The sequence below is a fragment of the Lepisosteus oculatus genome, chromosome 8 (assembly GCF_040954835.1).
Source record: "Lepisosteus oculatus isolate fLepOcu1 chromosome 8, fLepOcu1.hap2, whole genome shotgun sequence".
NCBI lineage: Eukaryota > Metazoa > Chordata > Actinopteri > Semionotiformes > Lepisosteidae > Lepisosteus > Lepisosteus oculatus.
In genome coordinates this window covers 38,464,987-38,489,043 of record NC_090703.1, presented here as the reverse complement: position 1 = coordinate 38,489,043, position 24,057 = coordinate 38,464,987, and the positions used below count along the sequence as shown (strand labels likewise).

The 24,057-nt window shown below is 36.7% G+C and overlaps 1 protein-coding gene across 18 annotated transcripts in view; it reads left to right on the top strand.

The window, feature by feature from the left end:
- klhl13 (kelch-like family member 13) overlaps positions 1-24,057 on the top strand; it is a 116,896-nt gene that overhangs the window by 65,155 nt on the left and 27,684 nt on the right. For 9 of the 18 annotated variants that reach the window (XM_069193444.1, XM_069193441.1, XM_015351816.2 and 6 more), the window contains 2 exons: positions 17,960-18,031; positions 20,222-20,363. In XM_069193444.1, coding sequence (XP_069049545.1) covers positions 17,960-18,031; positions 20,222-20,363 — 214 coding nt within the window. Of the gene's footprint in view, positions 1-2,204; positions 2,849-2,879; positions 3,510-17,959; positions 18,032-20,221; positions 20,364-24,057 lie in introns of those variants that run through there. The other 9 variants (XM_069193445.1, XM_069193446.1, XM_015351824.2 and 6 more) reach the window with 4 other exon arrangements.

The following is a 24,057-nucleotide window of genomic DNA, read 5'->3' as shown; positions in this document are numbered from 1 at the left end:
TGGTATGTTTTAAGCATCCTTAATCTGTTTTGAATAAATTATACTATTCATATTCATTGTAGCTTTTTTTACTGTTGAATTATATACATACCAAAGCACTTATTGAAATACACTATATAAAGCACAATTTTGAAGGATATCTATTGTTCCCTTTTTAATTTAGAACAAATAACGAACAAGCTGCACAGTCCACAACTCTCTGCACATGTGAAGTTGGACACTTACAACGTCTCCATTTATGTGCATCTTTGTGTACTTGCATTGGTCTAATGTACAGTGTTTTAGAAAATGAGAAGATTGCACTTGCTTGTTTTAAAAGAATGGCCTGAGCTGATTAAAAGATGTTAAGAGGTGAATCTTTTCACTCCTGAGCAAAGAAGACTGTATCAGACTTGATTAAGGCCTTCAAAATCCTTAAGGGCAATGATAAAGCTACCCTTTTAGTAGTACAATTTGAAGGGCACAAATGAAAACTAAGGGAAAGTGTATTTAAAAATGAGAACAGGATGTGCTTCTTTACACAAACAGTTGTGGGAGTATAGAGCATGCTTACCATGCCATACTGCCAAAGGAGATACTCTGGTTTCTTGTAAGAAATGGCTGGATGAGATGGGCTTTAATTTTTATATACTCGAAGAAGTTTCCACTGCCAAAATTTATTTTATTTTATTTTCAGCATGGAATAGACCTTTTTGTTGTATATAATGACTCAAGGTTTTTATTGTACAACAACAGTGACCCATTTGGAAAAATATATTTTAATTAAGCTTTCTAATTAGCTAACGTGTTGCCCTTTAAATGTCCAAATACATCCAAACGTGCTGCTGTACTGGCTTTTCAGGCTGATATTTCAAATCAGTGACAAAGAAGGAGCAGCCCATTTTTTTCTCAGCTTCATAGAAGCCTATTTCAAAAGTTGAATAATGGGAAATAAAAAAAAGCAACATTAGTTGTCTAATTTATCGGTCCTGTAACTCCAGTCATAAATATCTGATTGTGAATGGATGGAAGGCGTCTTTAGGGAAAAGGATGGTTCTTCAGACACCACAAAATCAGTGGTATTCTTTTGTGTGTAGAATGCAATTGATGAAAAGCAAGTTGACTCTTCTTTCTCCATTGCTCCCTTAATCTTTGCAAACCTTGTGCTCTATTTCCCTTTTGTATTGGAGAAGCAGGTCACAGACATCTTCCACTCTATAATTGGAAGGTTTTTTTTTTCTTTTCATAATAACATTGAGGTTCCCAGTAGGTGCTATAAGAGATTAAGGCATTGGTTTATTAAACTGGTTCCACACCTCTGGGACTGTGGTTTTAATGCACCCTGAGAATTGTTCTTCTTTGACAGCAGTTAAAATTGAGTTAGACTGGGTGCTGCGATTCACCTTGTTGGTCTGGTTTAAAAAAGGTTGATCCATGTCTGCTGCTGAGGTAGCTTAATATACCAAATCATTAGTGTCATAAAGGGAGTTTTTTTTCTTGGCATAGAACTGTGTAATGGCGATCGGGCTTTGTTCTGTGTATGAGGTAGAACAATGGCTGTACTGTCTTTGTGGATGGTTCCTTTACAGCTATTGAACATACTGTATGTATATCAAAGCTGTGACACTCATGTAAAACACTTGCCTTGATTGGCGTGCTACCAACTAGAGTAGGAGTGTGGTGAAAATAGATGTTATTTGACGTTTCTATGCGTAGGATTAATGAAGAAGAATGAGTATCTTTGCTTATTTTGCATTTTTCTTTGCTGCTGATATTATTGTGCTGGCTATTGTGAATTAGTCATCACCATCATTTCATTGTGTCTGTATTTCTTTGCAAAGCTAAAAAAAAGGTTTTGAAATGTGTAAGGATTTACACAGGTGCAAAAATTTGCCTCCGTCATAATTTGGAATCCAAGGACAGGAAAAATTCTTTGATTAAAATACACTTACTGAATCTGAAGAGGTCAGATCAGTTTGCTTCACCTGTCTCAGATTAACAGTGGTGTGGAAACCTCAGTATAAATGATGACTTGGTTCCATTCCTGATGTTACGGCTTCCAGCCTTTTTACTTACACGGTGTGGAGCAGAATACCTTAATGAACCAACTGGACTGATAAAAAAAAAATGGAATGAAGACCTAGAGCAGCACATCATTAGCTGTGCGGTAAACCGAGGGTGTCAGTCTTCAGAAGCCCCTCATTGTCAGTAGTTTGGCTTTCTCCGTGCGCGTGTCAGCTGGTGTCGTCTCTGTCGGCTGGGTCCATGAGGGTCTGCCCTGACCGGCTGCCACACCGCCTTCTCCTGCCTGGACACGGAAGTGACTTGTGAGCTCTCGGAGGGGCTTTTCAATTAAGACTCGCATCCCTCCGTGGGCTTTGCTTTGCCAGCAGGCTGCTGCATGCTTTCCTGCTGCAGGAAGACAGACAGAGAGAGAGAGAGGGAGAGGGAGATAGCTGGGGATTGCTGCAGCTTGTTGTAAAATGCATGAGGAGTTGCTTAACAACATGCTTGGAGAAGGAACTAGGGAACTAAAATTCTGAGAGAAAAAAAAATACAGATTCAATGAGAAACCTTAAAACTACGAGAAGCAGCATGCAGGAAATTGCATCATTTCAGACTTTTTGACATTTGGCTCAGTGCACTTTGGATGGGATGGACTGTAATTGTGGAAATGAGCTGCTTTCCATAATGGCACTAATGTTTTGTTTGGATGGAGCTTGAGCGAAAGGGAAACGGGCTGCCGAAATTTCAAGTCTTGATCTCTTATTAGCTTGTGGCCCAAGGCTATGCTGAGATTAATATCCCATTTCTATTGTTGTAGCTCAAAAGAAGAATGTTCAGAGGATGGCAAGTGTATTCTGACTAGGTACGTCTGAATCGTATAAATCACACGCTCCCTTTGTGATGTTTGTGAGTTCTATTTTTTTTTTATCTCAATGTACTTAGTAGTGGCTTTCTCATTTGCCGGAGTTGATGCATCTTTTTTTCTTCCTAGATTCTGAAGAATGACCTCCCAGTTTAGGTTTAACAATGGTTGTTTGCTTTTTCCCTTTATGCAGCCTTTGCTCTGTGTAGTAAACAAAGCTGCATTGTGCTGTCTCTCTGTTCAGTGCAGTCCTTTTTTTTTTCTCCCTTAACACGTACTGCAGTCAACTCTCCTTTAACAAGGTGGCACTATTGTTGAGCTAGTCAGATAGAATCATCATACCGCTTTAGGGGACAGAACGGGGTTTTTAAAAGGAGATGCCTCACAGCTCTATTTTGCCAAACAGGCAGAGTGGAAACATTGGCTTAAGAGCATTGGCAGAATCATTAGCTTGTCTTTAGCTGCAGCAGTCATCAGTTCGAGCGCAGTGTGGGATGGAAGTCCTAGCTGGAAGTCTGTTATGGAAACGCTCTTTGCTGTTATTGTAGCACTGTGGTGACAACATGCCATTGAAATGGAAAAGCGGTTCTCCTGCTAGCTGGAAATTCCCAGTTCCTGTGCTTAAAACATCTAGGTCATCTCCACTCTCACCAGCATACATGTAAGTAAAAAAAAATAAAATAATTTAAAGCATGTTATGGTGGAGTGCTTTTTTTTGTTTTTGTTTGCAGTAAATCTGTAGCATGGTCATGTACCTTCTGTAGTCAGTGAGTGTTTGTATCTCGTCTGATGCACCGCAAATCCAACTAAAACAGTGTTCTGCAAATGTTAGGAACTGTAGCACAGTGTTTCCATTCTGTGAGTGCTGTTTCAGACGATTCTCTTGACTGGATTATCTGGTTGATTGATTAAAATGCTTGTCTTGCTATACATTAAATTAGAACTAGCCTTTTGTTAGGGGCAATACTTGCATCCCAGTTAAAACGGTATTCTGATATACGGTTATTATTGAGGAAAGACTGGTAGAAGCCTCCCCTCACCCTCTTCTCTCTGTGTCGGAGCTGTCCATTCAACATTTGTAGATCCTATTAGAATCTGGTGGTATGAGGGGAAATAGATTGCCTTAACCTTGGAAGCTCAAGTGGTATGCTTGTATGAGAGGGAAGAAAAAAATTCTTACCATGGAGCACTGATTGCTTTTAGTCATGCAAATCCTTTTTTAAGATGTGTTTAAGCAATAGAGGTCCGTGTGGAATTGTTTTTTTTTTTAAAAGAAAACGCCTACTGCAGTTAGTCCTTGCAGTTTATTGTGCATTAGAACACTTTAAGCTGAACAAAAACTCTGATTGTAGTCTAACTGTTCTGACATGCTAAGAGTTCTAAAGTATTGATTTATATTTTAAGCACAAATTAGCAAATGGAAGATGGAAGTGATTGTATTTCTTAATTATGACCCTTTAACGGCAGACATTGTGATAAAAAATGAGTCTTGTTGATTCAGAAGTGCTGAAGTGGTTTAAATATATTAAACTGCAGCAGTCAGTGTGTCAGTGCCAATTTAATTGCTGGCGAACATTTGATCTTTTTTTTACCTTTTGCTGCATTAATCTTTTTTTGGATTTTACTTTAAAAATATATTTTAGTATATATAACAGGAAGTAAAATATAATTAACTCTCATACATGAGGGATTTTCTTAATCTTTGCAATTCTAAGAAACAGTTATAAAATTACTCAGATTTTCAATTAGAATTTATTTTACAGAATTTGTTTTTGTTCAGTCCTGCATTTATTTTAAAAACATTTTAACAGTGGCCTAGAAAACTAACAATGAAGCCATAATTTCCTTATGTTCCTGTGTTTGTCAGAAGCTTTCCTCCGAAAAAACAAATTGTACAATTCTCTAAATTTTGCTTTAATGTACTGCTGTAGCGTTTGATACTGGTTACTTTTTTGTCGGATTGTAGGTTAGTGTCGATTGCCAGTGTTTGTTTGCATGGTAAGTGAAACTTACCACATTTGTTTTTTCCTCTGTAGGAACAGATTTCTCTTTTGATCTGGCTAGATCAGTATGGCTCTTCTTTTGTTCTTTCTCCTTCAAGTTCATCTTCAGATCTGTTCATAAACTGCAGAGAAACAAAACAAACTTTCATTTTATTCATCTGGGACATAGTTATCTGTCGATATTAAAATGACAGATTCTAGTACAAGGAATTGTGAATGGGCACCTTGGTCAGTATCGCAGAGTTAAGCAGCTTCTGTTGCCAAATACATCTCAGGATCGTGTCTAAATATAACTGCCACCAGTGGTGGTATATCAGTACCAGAGATTTAGCACATAACAAAACATGAATGTTAATATGTTGCCCAAGAGAGCAGCAAAATGACTGAGGTTCACAACTGAAGTTATTGTTGCCATTGGTATGTGCTGGCTAGCCAGCTTTCTTACAGGTAATTCTCGGCATGACATTATTGATGACACTTTTATTTTACTTTTAGATTAAGTTCCAAAAATAAAAAGTTCTACAGCGCTTTGAAAATCATACCCATTCTTAATTTGGTTTACATTTTAAGCAACCCCAAAGGACGAAAGTAAGAGAATTACATCGATAAATATCTTGTAAGAGCTACCCTAAATCACTCAATTTTTTAACTGTATCATAGCACCTTTTGAATTGCTGCATTTGTAATATCAGTTCAGCTATATTTCTAGACAGTGGGATGTAATTATTGTATAATTCATTGTTGTTCTGGACAGGTCAGATGAGATGTAAGTAGGGTCTTTAAACAACTCGATCCTAGAGTCTCTCTCCTCACCAAGATCACTTCTGATGTCTTAGTTGCAGCTTCAGTGTTCAGGTTTCAGAGTTTGGAGGCTCATTGTGGTTCATTATAGTTTCTTTACCATATCTGCCTAAAACAGTGCTTTAAAAAATGGAAGTCTCAGGACTGCTTGTTTTTATTATTTAGTTTCAAGTGGAAAACAGCCATCACTGTTTCACTAAATTGAAACCGGTAATATGTGCTTCTGGCATTGAGGCAAAAAGTTTTCTGTGTGAGGGTCAATTACTCACAGTTTATTTGATGTGACTTCATCAGATTAGTGTTTCATAGTTCATTCTTTACGCCCTATTAACATTTTTATTTCACGTTGGATTTTGAAACGCACTTTATTGGTTGCTGCTGTTCCAGTAAGTATGTGAATGCTAGGTAGGATTAAATACAGCCTAAGAATTTCAGAATGTCAGAACCTAATGTCTTATATAAATAGCTTCCTGTTGTTCTTGGAGATGAAATGCATTGAGTACTGATTGCTTGTAATTCTTGCTTTGGATGACTTTTACTACATATCTAAAGAGCAGAAAAAAGATGATCATCGTTATAATGGTATTACAGTTGTAGAGAATAGGGATGACTTGGCTTTGAATGAAAGTATGTTTATAGCTGTTTCACACTGCAGTTATAGCTCTTTGCAATCTGTAAATGGGTTCAGTGTAGCCCTGAGTTTGAGAGTGGTATACTGTCATAATCCAAGTGTCCACAGTGTCTTTCAAAGTGTCCATTTTGTTTTTCAGTTGGATTTATATTGCTGCCACTGCGTTAATCAGCTTGTCATTATGCTTTTATTATAGATCTAATATGATGTTTTATTAGATTGCAATGTATCCTTTCCAATAAATACAGATTTTTGCTTTTTCAATGGTATACATAAGTATTCTGTGTATTCTAATAAATTTCTGTTCACGCCGTTAAGTTTTTAAAGTCCATATATACTTGTATATTATCAAGACTGTCTCAAAAGATTTGTACAGTGCGTGTGGAGCTATACTTCCAATTGCCTTTGTTTTTATACTGTGCATCAGTGATTTAGCAGTGTCATCTGTATTCACACATTTGAATTTAAATATATTTACAGATTAAAGTAACTCAGTTTACAATAGAAAATAAGGCATCAGTTTCTCACAGGGCTTATAACCTGCTGGTGATCTGAACCTTGCAATAGATGCGGTCATTAACTGACATTGGAATATAATCAATGAGTGCTGCACTGTGGGATAATTTATTAAGGGAAGTAAAAGTAAACTTTTCTTCTTTTTGTGTGTTTGAGCGTTTTCTATTTTTCATTATCTTGTGTCGGCAGTCCCAGAGTGCTTCATCTGTCCTGAAAGGAAAACAGACTGAGATGTCTCAAAAAAGGGAGCTGCAGGAATAAGCAGAATTGACAGCTGGCAGTGAGACTGTACTTTTCTGTGTTGCAGGGCACGTTAAAAGTGATCTACTGATCTCACTTGATCGGTAGAAATGCAATGAAGTACTGTCTGGATTTCAGGCTCTGAAATTCAACAGTGTAAATGGATGATTAGTTCATCTACATTTCAAGACTGCGAAGAAATCCTTCTTGCTAAATTGAACAGATTTGCAAAAATGACTGCACTCGTTTGTTTTTCTTTGTGGCGTTAATTCCGCAACTGGATATTTCAGTCTTTAAGTTGAATTTTTGTTTTTATCTCTACCACAAAAACTGTGAGCCTTTGCACCTGTTTTTTATTTGCAGACCCAAGTTTATTGTACATGTGAGTAAAGACAAAGGAAATATTTTTACGTCACTCATTTTTTTAGTTTTCCTTGTGACAGATTTTTTCACACCAGATTTGTGACAGTGTTAGCCTTGGTTGGTGTGTGCTGCCGTAGCCCTCAAAATAGCACGGGAGTAAGTAGGATGAGCAATGCATACCTAAAAATCTGCAAAGCTGGGTCTCCTGCATCTTTCTCCTTCTGTAACATCACAGCATGAAAGGAGAGCTAAGGCATAGGAAGGTAAATTTGACGCAGTTCTCTTCAATGATGTAGCAAGCTCACTGGGACCTGCAGGGGTCACTGTTTCACATCATCTCAGGAAATCTTAGCTGCCTTAAATACCTACTGCCCCCTGAGGCATGTCGTTCCGGTCAGGCTAGTGATATAACCCAGCAACCCCGAGGTGCCTGAGCCCAGTCTTCAAGTTGCAAAATCTCCATACCTACCAAGTGAATTCCTACTTACCGAAATAGCTGCTGTTGATCTAATGCACCACACTGCTGAAGCTTGCACAGAACCGCAATCAGAAAACTTCAGTATTAACAGAAAGTACATATTAAATTGCCTGGAGCATGTGTGTCCTTAAACCAAGTTCTCCTGGTTGCTCTTGCACTTTGCGGTTCAAAAATTGAAGTTTATGTTGCTCAGCAAGTGCAGTCAACCTCACTTTCTGGAAGGTAAATGTAGGAAGGCAAGGAGTTCAGTACCTTTAATGAAACTGCCTGCTTTCTTCCTTTCTAGGCAAGTAGTCACTGGTGTGGATGAAGTCCTCAGAGCCAGCATCACTCTATTGTGATGTTAATCATTGTGGAACATCAAAGAGCTAGTACCTATTCTTTTTATTCATGATAATAAAAGTCTAATCCTAAAAGGCATCTTTTAAAGCCCTAGCAGTCAAGTGTAAAAGTAAATTCAGGATCTCCTTTGTCACACATTTGTGTCTGTATCATTTTGTCTCATGGTTTTATACTTCAAGCATAAATGAGCTGAAACTGAAGTATTCTATTCTACTTAAGTGTAATAGCATAGTGAGTGCAACAACGAAGTAACATTAACTGCCAAATGATGACAGAGGGAGACAGCATTTAGACTCTGCTTTAATTTTATTCATAGAGCTGCCATCTTAAAGTGCCGCGGAATGAATTGTTGGAAATTGACATTCAGGAGTTAAAAGGTTCTCTTCATGTGCTTATTTTTAAAGCAGCAAAGTTTTACCTTGTGTCTTATATAGTATGCGCCATCTTTGGTACACAAAGGTTCTGAATATATAAGACCAAAAAAAAACAGTAAAATCTTACATAATAAGAGTACAGATCCTTTTGTATGATTTTCTAACTGGTCTCAAGGAAATTGTTCTTTGACCTGTTTTTTTTTCTTCTGGAATATCAAGTTTTGTGTGATGTGCAGACATTTTCAAAACATGGATATTGTTGAATGAAATTTCAAGACTTATTTATACCGTAATGTCTAAACCTGCTTTGATCCACCTATTATTACTTGTTCTTGGTAAGTCTTGGGATAGCATATCCTTGACAGAGCACTAGTCCAATGCATGAAGCTTGTGAATGAACACACGTAGTCTCACACACAATTTAGCGACACCAGTTTATCTAGCTGGTGTGTCTTTGGAAGATGGGAGAAAAGCATATGGATAGAAGCTGAATGTGAGAGATCCTTGCTGTAACACAGATGCCACTAACCACCATGCCACTGTCCCAAAACTAGACTCCATATGATTCATTTGCAAACCTGGTTTTGATTGTGGCTAAGAGGGAAAAAACATACTCTCTGCCTAACATTGTAAAACTCAAAATAAAATGTATAAAGTCAAAAATGTTGGATGTGGTTTCTTAAAATCCTTCCCTTATTGGATGTCAGCGAAAGGAGGAGGATACTAAGGACTTCAAAGAGTGTAGCTTTAGTAAAGAGGTCTGGCCGTTATATATGCTAGTAGCCATCTTACCCTGCAACTCACAACTGGCAACCCACTAAAGCTTAGCAGGTATGAACCTGGATGGGAGACCTTCTGGGGAAAACTACGGTTGCTGCTGGAAGAGGTGTTAGTGGGGCCAGTAGAGGGCGCTCATCCTGCAGCCTGTGTAGGTCCTAGTGCCCCAGTATAGTGACGGGGACACCATATTGTAAAAAGGCGCCTTCCTTCGGATGAGACGTAAAACCGATGTCCTGATTCTCTGTGGTGGTTAAAAATCCCAGGGTGTTTCCCGAAAAGAGTAGGGGTCTTGGTGTCCTGGCCAAATTTCCCATTGGCCTTTGCCAGTCATGGCCTCTTAATAATCCCCATCTATGAACTGACTCCATCGCTCTGTTCTCCTCCCCACTGATAGCTGATATGTGGTTGGCGCACTATGGATGTTGTTGCATCTTCCAGGTGGGGCTGCACATTGGTGGAGTAGGAGCGGAGACCCCATTACCCGTAAAGGGCTTTGGGTGAATTGTCCAGAAAAGCGCTATACATGTGTAAGGAATTATTATTATTATTATTTGGATATCATTCTGTGGATCTTTAGTACTTTTCAACTGCAGTCAGTTGTGAATACAGTTCACAGCACTTTCCGATTCCCCTCCTCCATTGCAACAGGGTGGGGAAACAAGAAAGCCTCAAAGAAAGTGTTGTGGAAGAGCAGGTCAGTGAATCTTCTGCTAAACTAAATTTGTTTTGTCTTGTGTTTTTGATGTGGAAGTGCTGCAGGAAGTATGGGTAACCTATCCCTCCTTTGAAGTTTTTTTAGAAGAATTCTGCTGTGAATGTCAGCAATCCTTGTACGGTTTATATCGAATCTGTTGAAACTTAGATGGCCGTTTTTAAGTGGGAATCTGAATCCTTCCAGTTTGTGACTTGAAGGTACTCTTCTAAGCTATTCTGTGCATTTCTTTTATTTTGAAGAAGTTGTCTCCCTCACTACATTGTAGACCAGACATGCCTCATTTTAAGACCTTAGTGTTTTCTACCTTTTGCCAAAACCTTTTGTATTTCTGCTGTATAACTGCCTTTTGCTGTTCTGTTTTGTAGCACTTGTTTGTTTATTGTTGGCTTCTGAAATGTTAGAGTTTTTTCTATTTTTATCAAGGCTGAATCCTTTCTTTATTGTTCCTTTCTCCTGCTCTTGAATAAAAATCGGTGTGAATTCAATCACAACACATTAGGAATCTATACGACTGGCATCAGCCAAGATGTTATTTCACAGCGGGTAAACACCTGATGGGCTAACGGCTCTCCTCTGAGAATTTACTATGCAAATATTGATTACACACTGGGATTTTCAGACAGAACAGTTTTGAAAATGCTATCACTAAGCTTTGTTCTTTCGATTTAATAAAGCAAACTACATTTTAGATTGAAACAATTCTTAAGCCGTTAATATTCGTTGTTACCACATTGATTAGTATTGAGGGCATTTCATTAGCTGAGCCCTTTTAATCAAAAAGGCACCAGTGTGAACCAGTGATTAGGGTTATAGGTTTATACCCAGAACACAATCCTGTTGTAAAATTGAGCAAGATACAGTACTTGCAAATGTATTTTGGTTGCAGATGTAATTTACTTTGTATATAAGTGTCATCAAAATAAATTGGAATTAACTATTTTTAGTCAAAGAAGTGAACTTCCTTTTGGGGTCAAAAGCAGCATTAGTTTTCTAGATTGCTACAGTATGCATGTTTGACAGGATGTTTTTTTAAATGCCCATGCACTGCTATGATGACCTTCATGCTCACAGCATCTTGTCGCTGTCATCCTGAGAACCTGTTTTGTACTGCTTTTTCAAATTATTGCACAGTTGTGCAGTTTTTCCTTGGCTTTAATATATCTTATATATATATAGCAAATGTTAAGCAAAATTGATTTGATAATGATAATGTTGCTTTATTACCCCTATACAATTTCTTGCATTAAGAATTTCTTTTCGCATAGGCACAAATCCTTAGCCACAGAGCCACCGCTCCACGAGAAACATGGTATGAAAATATAAGTCATTCTTTGAAGCAGTATTTAAGTATGTCAGTCGTAATGCAGTTTAGACATGGGTTTGACATAGCTTATTCATGTTAATGACAGTAAAAAAGATGCAGTGTTCATGGCTTGTTTTTCCTTTGTACTGAAACACATTAACCACCTGGGAAGTGTTGCAATCAGCATATTTCCATGTTCCTGACACCATGGAACTTTGTGTATGTCGTTTTTTCTTCTTACTATGTTTATTTGCTTCTTTACCATTCCAAGACATGTGCCAGTCCATTGGTAGAAGAATCCCGCAGCTTAAGTACCATGAACCTTTGTCAAAAATACTAATTGGATCAGTTCATAGGGGGTCTTAACTAATTAACTTCTGTAATGTATCTAATTTAAGACAGAACTACAGTTTGTGCATGTTTAAAATCTCTTTAACAATCAACTTTAAAAAATAAAACCTTTAGTTTACAGTCATACAGGGATAGAGTAAACATAAACTGGGTTTTAATTGCCTTCATTTGTTTTTGGCAGTAGAAGGCCACAGTTACAGGCGCGTCAGAGCATGAACTTTAATCATAAGCTCTGCCGGCACACATACCCCTTCTGCATCATAAAATATTGCTGCTGCATGTTATTTCTAAATTGACCAACAGCTTTCTTGTGTGAAAAATTCATGTTTGTTTTTCATTAAGAAATGCACTTTGCTAAACATGCCTCCCTGTGGGGGAAAAAAAAAGGTTACTGAGATGAAAATTTAGTAACCGTGTCTGATGATGCTGTAGCACTGCCACATGCCTGGTGTAATTCTAGCAGATGTCATTTACCAGTGACCGAAGCTCTTCATGTCAGGGTTCAGTAGACAGCAATCTGTCAGATGGAATCAGGTTAGAAACCTTAATACAGCAAGATGCAAAGCATCAAGTGGATCGGGGGAAAAAAAACTGCTTAAACAATTTATGGCAAAACCTGTGAGTTTTCCAAATAAAGATGTCCAGCTTTTGATGAAACACCCCTCGCTGAATTGCGATTGCATGTTTGCATCTTTAAGCAGTTCTTTCATTTGCCATTTTTATCTAAAGATTTCTGTGTATTGCTTACTGTCTCTTGTTCTTTAAGCACAATCTCGGAAAGCACAGAAAATGCTGTAAACACCTGTTTCTGATTTTGTAGCTATTGCTATAACACCTCAAGATCTCATAATATAGTAGAGTTCATTCTTATCAAGAGCTTGTGAAATTGAGAGGTAAATCAGGAGAGTAAAGTAACTTTACCATTAAATTCTTTTTAGATTGTTATTACTGTTCATGACGGTTTAAGTATTAAAATAAGTGAACTTCTCAATAACCAGTGAAGGGTGTCATTACTTTTCTCTTCAGCTATTTACAATACATTCGATAATGAAAGCATTAGAGACCAAAGTGCAAGTGGTAGGTTTGAGGAGTTGGAGATAGAACTTCCATTATCTGACTGCATATATCTCATTCCTTCTGAACACCAGTAGAAGGAGTGGACTATTCAGTTCAATTATGGATGCCATTACCCTACTACTAGTAGAATAAAATAGTTGAACTGTAAATAGTTAAAGCCATGTGAAATAACCCCTATGTTTTTTGTTTGGGCAGTTAAATGGTTTCAGCTGCATTTTAATGATGTGTACTTCTTATCGATGAAAATGTTTAATTCATCTATTAAATTAAGCTCTTTTTTTAGCTATTAAGCATGCAGAGGTTTTCTGCAACCTAGAGAACTCTAGCATAACAGGACCAAGTTGTATACATTTTTAAAAGTAATAATTCTCTTTGCAGCTGTCACAATCTGTTTGGTAACACTGTACAGTTCTGCCACTGTTATTCTATGAAATGTATCTTTTGCTAATCTCGCATCTTATTTTTTAGGAGATCACAGTCAAGTAACCTCAATTAGAGTAGAGCCAAGATGTAGATCCTTTCATTTATTTGTGATCCATTATGCTCATCAAAGAATTTTACTGCCTTTCCTGTTGCTTAATTTTAGGCATTGTTTATTTGTGAGTATGTATGTTTATTCCCTGTTATCCTTACCACCGTGGATGTCTGCTCCTAACAATCTGACTTGGTATGTGGTTTTACAGACAGTTTTGAGACGGATCTCTGTGTCCTGTCAGAAAACCTTCTTGGCAAACAGACAGATGTTTAATACTTGTTGGTGTCAATATTCATAATATGATAATCTCTTACAGTATATTAGTTTTTGTATCCTTTCCTTGTTTCTCATTTTCAGTACCACTCACTTTTTATTCTGCAGATTTTGTACTATAATTCCCTCATTATCGATATTTTCATTCAAATTACCTTTTTTCTTAAATGTAATTGAGGTAATTAAAATTGAGTATTTGTTTTTTTTTGTTACATTTATTATGACTAGAGATTTTGTTGTGAAAAGCTGAAACATTTAGGTATCTTTTCAATTACGATAATTCATTACAGGTTATTTAAATCCCCAAAAGACCACGGAACACCAGAACATACTGCTTCTGTACACATTTGCTAAGCATGTTATTTGAATTAAAGATTGTAAAATTGCATGATCTCCTTGTGTTGTTGTACTGAAAAACAAAGCAATAGTACTTGGAATAATGCTTATGAGCAATATAAATTATGGCCTCTGTATTAAAATAAAGTACGGGGAAATGTTTGATGTAAATGTCTAATCCAGATGACCGTGCTTAAAAGCTGAGCAAAGCTTTCAAATAATTCACTAAACAAGCGTGTAAACAAATGCCTGAAAATGGAATAGCTAGATAGCAGATTAATGAGGTGGTGCTCGTGCTATCCACATAATAGAGCTGTTTCTTTAGTGTATATTTTCTGGTATGATAGAATCTTATTATTTCTCAATAGAGGTATCTCTCGTTCTCCTTAACTGCAGAGGCCAGACCTTTCTGCTGGAACCTGATATAACTATTTACCCTCTCATCACTCAGATGTTGCAAATGGAGGTGGAACAGAGTTCATAGATTCAACTAATCTATTAGAGTGTAGATCTGTTATTATTCTGTGTGTCTGATTGCTTTTTCCAAGGCAAATTCTTATAAATAGTAATTTAATGGCATAAGATCGAAGATCATTTGCAACAGTTATATTGAGGGATATTAAATGTAATATTTTACCAAATTGTAAGATACATTGAAATAAGTTGTTTCACAGTGAGCAAACTTACGCTACTGTTATAGAATTGTGTTCAACAAGAACAAAGGTGCAAAACTTCAATACCATTAAATGGAACAACAAGTAAGTAGCATTACAAGGATACCAGTAAAGAATGTGCTTTTGATGTCAATAATGGGTGAGCAGGAGTTCCATGATATTAAGATATGTTTAAATATAGAGGTCTGAGGATATCTGCTGTGAGCAAAGCTATTCTTTGGACAGGGATTTGGTCTTGGTCCAGTCTTCAGTGAGATGTTAAACCAAAGTCATGTTCACTATGGACTCCTGACACTTTTAAAGTTCAAGGAGTCCAGAGACAGTTGGACTGCTAAACCTGGTGTCAGACTTACAGTACATCCAGTACAAAGTCATAAAAATGAGACCTTGTGCAAACTGGCACCAGATCTAATTGATATGCTGTCAAATTAAATTGTTTCTATGTTTCCTTCCTTTTACTGATGAATAATTGCGACCTGCTCTAAAATTTCTGATACTAAATTATCATCAATTCAGTCGAGTGTATGTTATTATATAAATTTTATCTTGTGATATTCTGAAAGGGTGTCAGAAGAGAAAACTTAATTCAAACCAAATAATCAGAGCATTTTGGTTCATGGTTTTGGAGTTCTGACAGTAACAGGTGTTTTCCAAAGCCACTTTGAAGGTGAAAACCATTCCTTCATCTTTCAGTCTCAATCCCGTTATAATTCTACACCAGTTTTTAATAGAGTACAGTACATTCTGTTTCTTTCAGTTCTACCCAGCATTAAATTTGCAGCTGGAGGAAATAATGGGAATTTATTTTGTGCAAATGATTTTTGTTTTCTGACAGTGCAGTTAAACGTGTTTGTTGTGCAGGATTACACAAATTGCATTTTGACGGCTGAATTAATTAGAAAATTCATTACTTTCCCGCCTTCTTTCTCAGACAAATCCTTATGAATTTTCATTAAAAAGGGAAATCAATAGCTTTACATCCATTATAGCCTAATGTATTTGTGATCTGGGAGCCCAGATGGTAATGATTGTTTAGGAAATTTAGCAACTGCTTGTCATCCCTTTGCTGCTGTGCAAATGCAATGCCATTAGAGAACTTGTCATTTTTGAGGGATCTGTAATAGTGCAGATCTCACACATCTAATTACAAGTGATCTAATATATATGTGTAATTATACAATTTTTTGATTGTCTATCTGTGCAGACTGATACATAGTGTATATAATGCTTAAGAGGCCATTGTAACAACCATTTGCAAATCTATCTCTCTTTAATATTAATAAGGTTGGTAGTACAGCTGTGGCAAAGTGTGGCTGGGACTGGAGAATGCTTTTCATTATTTGAAGAAGTCCATTTCGGTTCAACATCTCTCGAGTTGATGTGCAGTAAAATATGTAAGAATGGTTTCTTATGGTAGTAAATTAAAAGATTGTTACCTGGGCCCATTCATTTCACTTTCTACAGTTATAAGAAATTAATAAAAAGAGCTTTAAGGGAATTCAATTTTATTGCCCTTTGATTTTCTTTGTTTTCCCACATTTGCTCCATGTTAACACTATCAAATCTACTACTACATGATTTTTATTTCTTTGGTAAAACTTTTCATTTTTAATATGTTAAATTTTAGATATTCAGTTAATAAAGAGGTTGAAGCGTTATGAGGAAGGAAAGGCTTTCCATCACCCAAAGTTTATTTCACCTAGTGTCAGTGTCAGAGCAATATACTGTACATAAGGACAATAAATTATAATTAGTTTGTGTAGTCTACGTAAGCCAGCTACTGTGAAGCACTAACCTCATTTCTCAGAACATAAGCACAGTAATTTTCCTGGCTCTAAAAGGTATCGTAAATCAGATGTGTTCTGAAGCACAATTCCTTTAATTTATCCAGTTGAACCACTAGCACATTTCTCTCCTGCAGTAATAGTCTTTATTTTATATCAAGACAGTATCTCACATGACGCGAGGCATGGTGCAGGTCAGTTAGTCCCTAGAGGAGACTAGATAAGTTCGTGCAGAAGCAATTTCTACAAATGTGTTACCAGTCTTTGCACAGTAAACCCTTTCCACAGCTGTTCATTTTTACCCAGTCATTTCCTGAACAAAAAACACAGGCATAAAACTCATCCGCGATGCATCCTAGACATAGATGTTTTTTTCTAGATTAGTTATTGTTTTCTGGCTTAGTTATTGTGGTTCTGACTGGAATATGCTCTGATCTGAGTTTAATATAGTTGATGACTTATGCCAGTTTGGTTTGTGGCTAAGAGCACACGCGAAATGCATTGAACATTCCAGATGTAATTTAAATTAGTCCTATCTTGTTAGCAACAAGTGGATCCAGCCTCTGAAATTGGTCTCTGTAACTGCTTGTAAAATATAGAACAAAACCAAATGGTAGAGCAAATCCACGAGAATCTTGGAACCTCAATGGGTTTTTTTAATCCAAGGGCAGAAGTTTATTTTCCCTTTACTGTTGTACTCCTTTGATTCCAAGCCATATCCTCTTGCCCTGGCCACGTAGACCAGAGAAGTTTTCAGACAGAAAGTTAACCATGGAGTGAAAGTGCTCTTTTAAAAGTTTTATCATTGGATGCTCTGATTGTTGAAACGGCTAATTATGTTTTTTGTTCACTTAAATGGCTTTTTAATTGTGATCTTAAACATGCCCTTGTTTAGCGGTGCACATAAAAAAAAAACATAGGTACTGTCTGTTTTAAGATGTAAGCCAAGACTGAAAGCGGTGTTTCCCCCTCCTATTTCTGTTAAGTCCTCAATATAAGCAGCTTACCTTGTCCCACTCATTTCCCATCATTCTCATCTCCTCTGCACTTCAACTTGTAAAACAAGAGCTGACCTCTTTCTGGCCCTGCTCTTTCCTATCAGGAAATGTCTGTTTGTCTTTGCTGTTCTTGTACTCGAAAACAAAATGGTCATAGATAAGATGAACCAAAGCTGATACCTGTTTTTAAATTGACTTCAATTTGGAAAGAAGAGAACTGCTTCTTCTTTGAATTCATGAAAGTGCCTCCAGAATTTGCCTTCAAACCGATCATATTTGGCTAAAGGCTACAGTATCATCCGTTACATTTTAAACTGTTCTTTTCTTTTCTGGCAGGAAGCAAGAACTGTAAGTTCTGTCTCTGTCCACCGAGGTGGGCAGTGCTGAAGATATAAATTTGCTTTTGCACTGGTGTTGAAAATATTATGGATATTCGAAGATATCCTTGAGAATATTAATTAGTGGAACACAAGTCTCTCTTACAGCTTATATTAAGTTAGTTTATAGGGTGGTGAAGAAAACCACATAGATTTGTGAGTGTAAAATTGGTAGTGGGGAATGACAATAGAATATTTTTCTTCTGTTTCATCTTGACAGCCATCATCACTCCTTTGTGGTTTGGACAACCCACTCTCTCCTTGCTGCTGCTCCGACTTTCCACTTACCAGGGTAAAAGAGAAACTTGCTGTCCAGTCTCTGTCCAGTAGTGTGTCCAGTCCCATTGTCATTAATACTTACTAAAATAAATGACAAAAAGTAGTGTTTGGGTCTGATTAGTCTACAAATGTATTTTTAGTTAATATATGTATACAGTTAATTATTGCACATAACCTTTTTTCAACATCTTGCCATAAACCCAGCATGAGTCTCTATAAGCAAACAGAATTTGTGTGGCAGTAACGCAGTGTGTTCAGTTGTCCTGGCAGTTTGTGGCTTTAAAAAGTGTTTGAAAACAGTTTGTGCTAGTAGCAATTCTGATTTTTCAAATGAATTGAATTGAGCTGGAAAAGAAACTGAACCTTTAGAAAAGGCAGATTTGTTTACAGAAGTCTACATTGTCTAAATGTGTAATTACAACATTAAAAATCATAATTTTGAGCTCAGAATGATGATTGGTCTTTTTCTTATTGGCTTAAACACAAAAGGGTGGAAATACATTTAGATTGTGGAGAGTACAGTCTTTCTTGTAATATCTCATTTTCTATTACCAACCTTTACGACAGAGTTTTAGGTCCACACTGGTTAATTTTGTTCTATTTTAAACTGAGACACAAAGCTTTCCAGCCCACATAATCAGGATGCTGCTGTTAGAAAAACAAACAAGGCACAATCCAGTCTTTTGTTTTCTGCTGGACCAAATAATCTCACATTCTCCCTACCAGGCACTTATAGGATTTAAGTCCTTATAATGCTGTTTACTTCTGTGCCTCAGGTGACTGTTTGTGAAACAATAGGGGGCTTCTTAATATTAAACGTGTGTCCAGAAACGCAATCTTTCACTTCGCAGTTTTTTTCATCATATAATGCTTTCCTCTGTTTCAGTACTTATCCTCTGTGTCGTAATGAAAGATGTCACACCCTTAACAGCCCCTCCCACACACTTTGTCAGAGTGATTTAGTCTCTCTTGGTATGACTGAAAAATGAAGGTTTACTGAACTGTGTGTGTTTCATTAATCATCATTTGTGCTTAAAAAGCACATCATGGCACCTCTATGACCTGACTTGTCATACATCCTTTTGGTCTCTGTTTATTAAGTACTACACGTTAACAACCTAATTTTTGTAGGATGAGATCAGGAACAATAAAACTTCATTAGTTACATACAGCTGCTTTCAGCAATTAAAGCAACACATCTGCTTGCTATTTGTAGCCTTGCTTCTGTTGGCATATGGGTATCCATATTGTTGCATATTTTCCTGCATAGTAATAAATTGGTCACGTGACTTGAAAGCAACATGTTGGTATGATTTTCGTTTTTGTAGTTCTCTTTAACAATTTGTAGACTTTTGCATTAGCTGACTGAAATGCAAAAATGAATGGAAGTCTTCAATCCAAATTGGATATTGTTGGAAGCTGTTTTGAATCAGTTAAATTTAGGTAGTCAAGTTGTCTTACTGTTTCTTTGTAACCAAGATCTGGGTGGTGGAAGCCTTCTAGTATTGAGCCCTACTATACCAATGTAAGTAAAAACCCAAGACACGGACTTCTAAAACCTCCCATGTGTATCAGCTACAATATAGGGTGTGTTGCAAGTGCTTCAGGTATCTTCACAGTTTTAAAAACAAAAGCAGTTCTCCATCCCAGATCCACAGTTTACAGCAAAGGTACACTTGGAATGGGAGAAGTATTGTTACAGCATAGATAAAAGTGAAATTAAGTGTTTGGAAGTCACATCAGTGCATCAGTAAAGCAAAAAACAATGTATTATATGAACAGTAGACAGTCATTCTACTCTGTGTCTAATGTACAGTACCTAAAGTTGGTCATTGGGTTTGCAGGCATTCTTGTCACATCTTTTTTGCCCCCCACATGTCACATGTTAACATATCCAAGTTTTTCCTGGACTCCACTCATTTCTAGGCAGAATATTTTTTTGTTGTTTTTTGATTACATTTTCATTTATTTTGTGAGGGTATCCGAAGTACATGAAAGGTGTATTGAGTGTCAGCTAAGAAGCAAGGAAGAAGACGTCCTGTAACTCTTGGAATCATAGTTTATTTTCAGAGCTATTTTTGTTCCTTGGTAAATGGTAAACCATTTTTTTTTCCCTGTCGGTACTTCTATGGAAGTCCTCATGTAGACATGACAGGTGACCCCTGAAGCTAAACCATTTTCCTTTTCTTCTTGTGCCTTTCAGATCACTGGTGGAAGAGGACGACCCTCATATGAAAGTGTCCCTCGGGAGTGGCGATATGGGTGTGTCTGCCCATCTCCAGACATCCAAGACAGGCAACACACGGTTCTTCACGAGCAACACCCATAGTTCTGTCGTTTTACAGGTAAATTCAGAAGTAAGAGGATTGTTTTCTTTGCCAGGCTACTTCATCTAATTGTAAATCAGATCAACAAAAGCTTCAGGAACAGAATTACAAGTGAGCGCTAGAGAGCAATCCGTCTTCGGCCAGTGTCAACAGTCAAACATGAAGAGTGCAGTTGTTTTTAATTTGAATAAATCATTGACATTATCATGCGGCATTATTTTTCTCAGGAGGCTATTCGAAAAATAAGTAGGTAAATAGCAAATTGGAGCTGCCTTCCTGCTGCTACAGAGCTGGTTCCCTTATCAAATGAGAAATGGTGCTTTCTCAGACTTGTTATTGCAGCTTCCCTGGGCTTTGTGTCTCTGAAAATGGGATTAAAATCCATGGATGCACAAGCAGACAGGAAAGCACCTCAGCCTGGCATGTCACCATTAACTCTAGTCTAAATTTGGCTTCACACTGCATTAATCTGGCATTGACACAGAAGGTTTAGTGAAGGAGTGAGGTGGATACTCATTTGCAATCTCAAATGCATGCAAACTTTCTAAGCCTGCTCTGTCAAGATTGGGCTGTTCTGTCAGTAAACATCTTTGTGCAAAGGCTGTGGGGTTTAATTTGCCGCACCACACCAAAGCAATAATGTAAAATGTCATCAGCTGCAAGGACCAAGGGGAAAATAGCCCATTTGACCAATAAACACAACTGTCACAGCTGTGAAATTTCCAAGGGTAAATTAGTTTAATATTTGTCATCGATTACCTTGGGACAATAGAGTTAATTTTTTTTTTCCACTAAAGCATTTTTTAAGGAAGATGAGTAGTGGATGGTATAGGAAGAGATTTGGTATTTTTAGTCAAGATTAAACATACAGTGCAGGACCGAATATGAAATGAAAGATGTATGAAATGTATTAACTTGCACAGGACAGCAGCGTACATTTTAAAGGAGGCTGGGTGAATCTAGTATTGCACTAATATTAGATGTAATACAACGGTATTAGCAAAATAACTGAAAAGACTTACCAAGCAAACCACAGCTGTTAATTGCCATCATAAAGTAATTTCATAAAGTAATTCCAAGAGCATGCGATTACCCCCTTTCCAAACTTAGCTGCAATAATTAAGTAGTTTGGTCCAGTGAAGCAGGAGCTGCCATCTGTTAGTGTCCATTTCAAGCAGGCTGAATATCCAGCACAAGGTCATTCATTCAGCCTCCTACATATGAAGAGTAAGTACCACATAGCAGAACTATTTCTGAGGATTGAAAGTTACATTCTTTTTCACAATGTTATAAAAGTTGTCTCATCACTCAGTTCTGAGATAGCAGAGGTTATTCAATCGGTCAGTTATGATTCCAGTAAGTTATGCAGCGTTAACTACTACTGTATATACTGTCTGTGCTAAAACCACACCCTTGTAGAGCCAAACTGAACTTTCCAGAAACTGTGGATATACAAGCACAGCATCATTCAATGTGATTAGGCACTGACAGTAAGCTCACTCTTGTGATAGACTGTTCAGACTAGCTACCTTTACGAGGGCAAAAACAAACTAGTTCCAGTCCTTAGCTCAGGCATAACATTATTTATTGTAGCATATCTTCCAGTCCCGGGCTCTGTTTGGATTGAGCAAACCTCCAGATATTTACTAACCAGGTGAAAGAGATTTAATATACATCCAGTTCTCATTATTCGTTGGGTTTTATAACTATTGAAATGTTGCTTTGTAAAGATACAAAGAAAAACAAAATGTAAATTTAAATCTTAAAGTACTTTGAAAATGTTGTTACTATTAATAAGTTGCAACTACTATATTTACTAGTCAGAATGACATGCAAAATGTGTACATTTTATAAAATAATTTGGACAGTGCTAACTTTTATCATAGTATTTAGTTTACTCCTCATGCTATTTGTAAATTCTAAATAGTTCTAAAAATTGCCCTTTTTAGCGTGTTACTGTAGCTTTTTAATATGTTGTAATTTTTACAAAAATACAGATTTACAGAGTATAAGGTTCAGGGATTTTTTTGCACATTGAGTGAGCTCTTCGTGTTATTTGTGATTTATAAATTTAAAAAGTCAATTTGATTTGTGAAAGCAGGCTACTTTTTAAAATCAAAATAATGTATTCTGTAAATAAAAGTGCTTCTAGATCTGCTGAATATATGATATTTAATTCTAAAATTAATGAACTGTCACTTGAAAGAAACAGAAAATTAAAGGATCTCCACAGTGTTCATGGGGATATTAAACAGTGTGAGATAAATTGAAGATGCATAGTCTAGAAAGGAAGTTTTGAAATATTCTAACATATAAACCTACTTTATTTAAGTGTTTTTTAGTCATTTAAATATTTCCTTAATACTTTGGTAGCTAACAACTTTTTACTACCTACCTGTTTCAAAATTAATGCGAGAAGAAAAAAATGGCTTTCTAAAGAAAGAATACATTTCTGCTAGAATACATTTCTTCATTGCACTAAAATATTTCAGTATACGTGAAACAGTAAATAAGGAAGATGTGATGCTCATGTCTTCACAAGATAGATGGAGATGAGAGCTCAGTATTGCAATTTTTAGTAGGTCTTTGGATTGATAACCAACATGCTGAACCCCAGCAGTGAGCACAGTCAAAACATTGATATCAAATATCAGAATTCATATTTTTATTATGAACTTGGTAAGCATACATCGGATAAGACCTAAGGTGTTTAAAACATAATATAAAACATATGATAAAATACAGACTTACCTTTGACTCTATATAAGTTTTGATTTTTTTTTCTCGTTTATGAAGTTATAAATGGTCATCTGTTTTCCTTTTCTCTCCCAAACTTATGACTTGACAATTCTCTCTCAGTTCTGCTCTCCCAATTAAGAAAGTTATAAAGTGCATGTACATGCTTCAGGAAGTGTAGGGTCTGCTTCTTACCAGGACTCACAACAGTGGCAGTTGAAGGACTATTGCATTTCTGATAATGTTGCAAGAGCACAAATACCAGGTCATTCACTGGGTGGAGCTCTTTGGCATACCACCCAAACCTGATTACTCTTTGCCATTTATCCACTTGTTTAGGGGAATCCTTCTTAAAAATTTCATTACAAAGCCCAGATTGGAACCAGCAAGCAACCTTAAAATAGATACCATAGTTTAGCAAACAGTCATCTGGGACTCTCACATTTCGTAGTGTCTAACTTGCTTGTGTATTACTTTAATTTTAATATTTTTCTACTCCGTTCCAATGTGTCCCATATATATATACATAAATGTGTTCTGTCATCTGTAGAGTTATGAATCTGTCTAGTAAACGAACCTGAAATGTCTCCATGCTTAATGCAATTTTTTATGTAAAGCCGTTTGTATTGCCTGAATATGGAAAAAAGTTTGATTTCTTACTGCAGCTCAAGATAGAATTGCTTCTAAACAATTATTAACTCAGGAAGATCATACATCCTGAGACTGCCAGCCAAAGACCCTTATTTTTTTTCCGCGTACATTAACACTTTTCTGAATGCGTGCATTCGCTTTTGAAGTTGTACATTTGTCATAAAATATTAAACATTTATTGCATAGCACTCCAGTGCCCAGCCGAATGGAAAGGAAGGAAACCAGTGTTTGAAAAGTGTAGAACTTTGACCTTTTTTAATTTTTGTTATATTTTTGTAAATATCTTTATTATGGGGCCTTATCTGTAAAAAAATAAAAATTATAG